Source organism: Zootoca vivipara, chromosome 2, assembly GCF_965207765.1.
Source record: "Zootoca vivipara chromosome 2, rZooViv2.hap1.1, whole genome shotgun sequence".
In the NCBI taxonomy this organism is placed as follows: Eukaryota; Metazoa; Chordata; class Lepidosauria; order Squamata; family Lacertidae; genus Zootoca; species Zootoca vivipara.
Genome location: NC_142584.1, coordinates 42880163 through 42887122, shown reverse-complemented (window position 1 = coordinate 42887122; position 6960 = coordinate 42880163). Strand labels below are relative to the sequence as shown.

Genomic DNA, 6960 nt, shown 5'->3' with positions numbered 1-6960 from the left:
CTATAGGCAGTGAAAAGCTGGCGGAAGTGGGGCACTTTGAGGACCACTTCCGGGGACGGGTTGCGAGGTGAAGGGACGAGGGCGCATGCGCCTTTCCCCGGAGCTGGGGTCGCGGTGGGGGGAATGAGGCTAGGCGCCCGCTGAGTGGATGTCGGCGCCGTTCGAAGAGCGCAGCGGGCTGGTGCCGTGCGCCACCCCCTGGGGCCGCTGGTACCAGACCATGGAAGAGGTGTTCATCGAGGTGGACGTGCCGCAGGGGACCCGCGCGAAGAGCGTCGAGTGTAGCCTCAAGAGCCGCCACCTCTCTCTCTCCGTGGCCGGCGAGGAAGTGCTCAAGGTGCGGGGAGGAGGAGGCGGCAGGGAGCAGGGGCGGCGACTCCGCGCGCGCCAAAGCGCACGGCTTCTCCCAAGGGATCTGAAAACCGCAGAGCTAGAGTTCCCAGCGCCCTTTGCAAACCACAGTTGCCAAGATCTAGCTGTGACTGCAAGTGGGTTGGGCTAGATGGCCCTCGGCGCCCCTTCCAACCCTTCAGTTCCTGTGGCTCTGCGGATTCTTGGGAGGAAGTCATGCGCGTTGGGAGTGCTTTTAAGTGCATGGTTGCACATACTGTACCGTAGTTCCTTTCTTAGTCTCTTGTAGTTAGACTTCGTGAGTTATAACCATGCTTTGGACTAGATCCAGTGCCGGATTTACGTATAAGCTAAACCAGCTATAGCTTAGGGCCCCACTGTCTTGGGACCCCCCCCCCCAAAAAAAATATTAAAGGGAAGAAAACCTGGATGTACATTTCCAAAAAATAAGATTAAAAAACAACACAAATAAAATAAAACCTGCATACAGCAACAGTGTTTTGTGTTGTCTATGCTCCAATGATGTAAGTAATGGGCCCTGCCTGCTAGCCTGCTCCCTAAAATATCACTGGTTTGCTCATTTTTATATCAATTACTTTGATAAAATACATATTTTATTTTGTGCAAATGGCTTTAGGTACCTATTAGGTCCATAAATTACCATACAGCATATATTCAACACAAAAAACAGTGACAATTTGTTGTTAACAAAGGACAGCTGGACATATAAAGGGCCCCATTACCTTCAGTAGCTTAGGGCCTCATCAAACCTAAATCTGGCCCTGACTAGATCATTGGTTCCCAACCTTTTTTTGGCCATGCCCCACCTAAACACCTCTAAAAACCTGGTGCCCCCCTCCCCGGACATATTATTATTATTATTATTATTCAAAAAGTGAACTCATTCTCATATTGCCCCCCTTAAAAATCAAATTGCCACCCTATGGGGCGTGTGCCCCACGTTTGGAACCACGGGACTAGATGATCTTTGTGGTACTTTCCAACTCTACAATTCTATTATTCTTCTTCCTCTAGCTCCATAGCCTACCTCCCAAAGCTAGTCTGGCTGCATACTAAACATGTAACTGCCTCATTTCCTCTGGTGTAAGAGGAGACTTTCTGCATCAAGGCAAAAGGTCCACCTGTCTTGACTCAATGGAAAAGTGACCAGTTGATATGCTGGGAAGAAGAGTTTCTGGCAATGGTGTTATATTGTGAAACGCCCTGAGATTTTGTGGTATATAAATGAAATCAAACAAATAAATAAACTATCCTGTGTCATTGTTGTGGATGTGAGCCATCACTTACTATTTTATTATTATTTATTGAATTTATATGCCGCCCTATACCCAGGGGTCTCACTTGATGATAAGAGTCTTCAGGTGATGAATATGCATGTGTCAAACAGGGCCTCTGTCCGTTTTATTGGGCATTTGTGATTATTTGTGCTCCCAGTGCTATCAGAGTGGTTACCATGTATGATCCCACTCTCGGTACTGTTTGCACCTGCAAAAAGGTTTGGGGCAGAGATCCATCTTTGTTTCCAGTCAGTGCATGTCTGCCACTTCCTTCTGAAATCCTGTGACTTTTCATACTACTGATGCCCCAAGTTGTCTTTAGTCCTGCTCTGGTTGCGCTAAAGTCACGTTCATGAGTGTACATGCTGACAGCAATAATGTAATAACACTGGGGCCACATTGCACAACACCTAATAAACTTGAATGATCTGTGGAGGGTCCATTTTTAAATCCACCACAATGCACTATTATTGCAGCAATGACATGTTGCAGAATACACCCTCTAAACAAACAAACATAAACTGTCTCTAAAGACCCGAGTCTTTGAAAAAGAGCTTCTGTCTATCCAAGAGGACAGTGAATGTGGGGGTTTGGTAGTATCCTTGATCTCTTTCCTTGCTGCCCCCTACACTCTCTTAACAGCTCAGGTCTGACCTTATGTATTCAGAAGTAAATGCTGTTGAATTCAATTGGCCTTTTTCCTAGGTAAATGGGGTCAGGGTTTCACCCTTACCCATTAATGTGATCTGAGCCTTGTACTTGCAGACCTATGCACATCATTACATTTCTGTATTCCTTTTGTGTGAGCAAGCATTTGCCTGCTTCATCACATGCGGAAGGTCATATGATTCTGCCTTTATAGATTAATGGAATACAAATTCATGAGAAATAAAGGGGTTTATATTAAGCTTATATTGCACTATTGGGATGTTGCACGCATAATAGAATCCTTGCAAACTGTATACAGTAATTAAAATGGCAGTACCAGACAAGGAGATTGAGTCCCTGTAATTAAACAAATTTACTAAACTAGTTAACAAGTTGCTATTTTTCAAAAAAATAGACTGAGTCAAACAATTATCATTTACTTACATGCAACACAAAACAAATGGTATTTCTGGAACCAGCTTAAGAAGTTTGAAGATTTAAGAAAATATTGATTGTTTACAAATACATGTTACAACATGCTTTTTAAAACAGTTAATATTTCTTTCAGGGTAAACTCTTTGATTCTACAATAGCGGATGAAGCAACATGGACACTAGGTAAAACCTTTGTTTATGTGAACTTCTGGTAGGCAATTTAGTTTCTTTGTTGAGTTTTCTTCCCCGGTAAAGTTAGTGTTTTATTCATGTAATTCGCATGGGGTTTTCATCCTTCCACAGGGAGATTCACATGTGGATTGGCAGAACCCTGTTTCTCCCTCCCTTCTCCTGAACTGCCTGGGGAGTGGAAGTAATGGATGAAATGAAGTTTTGTGCTGAAACTGTTTTCAGAATCTTTCCACTGTTTTAGAATGCTTGTTATAAGTTGTGGTTGTATTTGCTGCCCTGGGCTCCTTCAGGAGGAAGAGTGGGATATAAGTTCAACAACTAAATAAAGTCTGTGCATGCCTCCCATACACCCAAACAGTCTCCCTATTATGTTATGTGAGTTCCAGTTACTGCCTCATTTGGCTGAGCATAGAGATAGTTGGATGAGGTCATGATAGGCAGGCAAAGACCTCCAATTCCTCATTAAGGCCTGTTGTGGCTCATCACTCATGCATTGGGGCTAAAGGGGAGCATGTGGGGCTGTTACTGCATCTGCATGTGGAAGTTTTGTTTCTGTGATGTTTGTCTTTTATGCAGAGGTCCACAAAGGCACTCAACAGCTTGTTGCTGGGGAGAACATTTTATTTTTATTTTGTTCTGGTACAAGCACGAAAACAGAAAGAACTCTCACCTCCTTCTATGTATGCCTAAAGAATTATGCTTAGAGGAATGGCAATTGTAGTGAAGCTAGAGAAATAGAGCTATCTTTTTTCTTCCTCTCCCAGTTCAGTAAATGTTTGTCAGTCCACAATACTCCTGCAGAGGCATGAAGTTTGTTCTTATTAAATGATTTGTGTACCACTTTACAAGCTTCAGTCACCTGGGAATGTGATGATAAATCTCAGAAAAACTGACAGCAATTTTGCACAGCCAAGCTGTCTGTCATATGATTGCTGCTGTTAATAATTGGTCATCTTCCATCGATATATGTGCACTACAGTGGTTGGAGAACCACTGACCCTCCCAAGCAGGATGTTCCATTGATATCTGAAGGACCAGAAGCTCCTGACCCCTGCAGCACACTAACCATCCGTCTGAGGATGAATATATGAAGACAAAACAACTTAGTCAAAAAAAGGAAAGCTCGTTCATTTGGTATTAACTCCACAAATATTGTGTGTAATACAGTTTAGAGCAGGCATCCCCAAACTTCGGCCCTCCAGATGTTTTGGACTACAATTCCTATCATCCCTGACCACTGGTCCTGTTAGCTAGGGATCATGGGAGTTGTAGGCCAAAACATCTGGAGGGCCGCAGTTTGGGGATGCCTGGTTTAGAGAGAGCACATGCCTTTGCTTGCTGGTCAAAAAAAGGAGCAGGTCTAAATGCAAGTAGGTTTCCAGCTGTTGTGTGTAATCTTCCTCTCTTAAAAACACTTTTTTTAAAAAAGAGGACCAGAAACTGATACGAATCGTCTTGACAAAAACCAACCGTGATGCTGGAAATTGTTGGCGTTCTTTGCTTGAGAACGAATATGCTGCTGATCCTTGGGTCCAGGACCAGATGCAGAGGAAGCTCACGCTAGAAAGGTTCCAAAGAGAGGCAAGTCTGTGGACACCAGTTAATGTTTGTGGCTGTGTATTTGAACCAAGATTTGTACATTACGAAAGGAGGGTATTGAGACGTATCCTTAATATAGCTGCAGTGGTATATAAATTATCTAAATAAACAAACTAGCATTAGTGACCCCACTGATCATGTTCCCAATGTCCTTAAGTTGTGCCAGTTCTACCATCTCTACTCCTGACATAGGAGCTGACTATGCAATGGTCTGGACTGTGGCAGAGAGGCAGTGCACACAGGAATGCTGGGGTGGGCTGTGCTTCCTACACAGTTTAGGGGAGAGGTGGAGAACCTGTGGCCCTTTGGATGTTGTGACTCCCATGAATCCACAGCCAGTATGATCCGTGGCCCCTGGGGATAATGGAAACTGCAGTTCAGCAACAACCGCAGGTTAGCCGCCCCTGGGTTAAACCTTTAGACTAAATGCTTCTTTTAATTTGCAAAGCAGTTAGCAAATGCTGCAAGTTACTCTGATGAATGGGTATAAATAAAATATTGCTTTTTTGCATGTGTTGTTGTTTTTCTTCCCAGAACCCTGGATTTGACTTCAGTGGAGCAGAAATTTCTGGAAACTACAGCAAAGGAGGGCCAGATTTCTCTAGTCTTGGAAGATAGCTGTCTGTTCCCCCCCCCCAAATGTATTCCCTTGAACTCAAGCGAAAATGTTAATGAAATATAAATTGGCCAAAGAACTCACTTGTGAGAACTAGGCTTAAAAATAGTTCACTGCTTTTTCTGGATAGCTTTTAGATCACTGATCGACGATAAGCTTTTATTTAAATTGTGCTAACATGGTAATGCTATGGCATATACATAATTCACAAGTCAGTACTATATGTATATCAACAATAAAAAACGTATAATAATGCTATTATTGTTTTTTTTAAAAAAAAAAACAAACCCTGCCAGCTGAAATTGTATGTTGAAGAACTATAGGGTCCATCATTCTTTGGAATAAGAATACAATACTACAACCCATGTACTGGCTTTCATTTTGACAGAAAACTGCCAACATGGCTAGTTAGTAAAATGAATTTTGAAGTGATCTATGCTGTGATATAAAATAGCACATTCCTTTGAAGGCCGGGTAATTAAAAGCAGATGTGGCATGCTGTTGAGATTCTGTGTGGCATCCACTCAGTTGACCCAAGCACAATTTGGATTATGTGGAAGTGCCTGTAGACCCAGCTGTGTACGCTAAAGTGGGGTGTAGAGGTAGCTCATATCTTACGTGAGGGTTCAGTTCCAGGGGTTCAGGCGTAGGTGCAACAATGCATAAAGCCAGGGAATCCCAGAACCCGTGCAAGGTGGAGCACTGCTTACCTGACTTTGAGAAGGCAGCGCAAGGGCTCTGGGATGCTGCAAGGGCTCTGGCATCGCCTTCCCTGCGATTGCAACTTTGTGTGGGTGGTTGTGGGGAAATAAATAAATGGGAGAGTGGGTGTCTTCTGGTCTTTTATTCCCCACCCCACCCACACAAAGCTGCAATTGCGTAAGTGAAATAAGCATAAGATGTGAGTTACCTGTAATTAGAATCTCCCATACTTTTGTGCCAAGTTCACCTGTAAGATAAACCCTGAACTGAAAGCATGAAGCCAATCAGCTGCAATCTTGGGCAGAGTAACCTTGCAGTAATATTCTTCCTGGGCCTCTACCCAGACTAAGCCAGTCATCATTCCAGTGGTCTCTCCACAAGGATGGTAGTGGTTCTTACTTTGAATCAAAGAACTGCCTTGCATACAACGAAGAGTTGTGGCATTCCCCATTGGGTTTTTGACTTTTAGTATCCAATGAGGGCCTGGTGCTGTAACTGCTTTAGAACACAGGAACAGTTTCAATAGGAAAATAAAAAAATTCTTTCAGTAGCACCTTAAAGACCAACTAAGTTTTTATTTTGGCATGAGCTTTCGTGTGCATGCACACTTCTTCAGATATTCTTCGGTGTATCAGGAGAAGTGTGCATGCACACAAAAGCTCATACCAAAATAAAAACTTAGTTGGTCTTTAAGGTGCTACTGAAAGAATTTTTTATTTTGCTTCGACTCAGACCAACACGGCTACCTACCTGTAACTAGTTTCAATAGGGTTTGCCCTGCAGCTTCCCCTCTTGCCGTTTGAGAAACTCCGGCCCAAAACGTCATTGGGCATGCAGATGTACTTGCAATATTATTTTACTCTTCAGCTCTTGTCTGTACAGTACTGCACATAAAGCTTTAAATGTTTAGTTTGTAAACATCTTTTTTAATAAGAACATAAAATGTACTTCTTATGCAGTCAAGAAATGGTATAACAGTTGCACCCCATTCTAGAACAGCTGTGAAGAACCGGTGGTTCTCCAGGTAGATACTGTTGGAATCCAGCTCCTATCAGCCAACATTGCTAATTGTCAAAGATGATGGGAACTGGTCCAACATCAGCTGGAGAGTCATAGGTCC

At 43.1% G+C, this 6960-nt stretch overlaps 1 protein-coding gene across 1 annotated transcript; it reads left to right on the top strand.

Annotated features, from left to right (window-relative positions):
* Window positions 1-105: 105 nt before the first annotated feature.
* On the top strand, window positions 106-5396 carry NUDCD2 (NudC domain containing 2). The gene is made up of 4 exons (XM_035104953.3): window positions 106-337; window positions 2866-2914; window positions 4353-4504; window positions 5057-5396. Exons 1-4 carry the CDS (start codon window positions 149-151, stop codon window positions 5138-5140), a joined length of 474 nt encoding a protein of 157 aa, XP_034960844.1. The 5' UTR covers window positions 106-148; the 3' UTR covers window positions 5141-5396.
* The last annotated feature ends 1564 nt before the right edge of the window (window positions 5397-6960 follow it).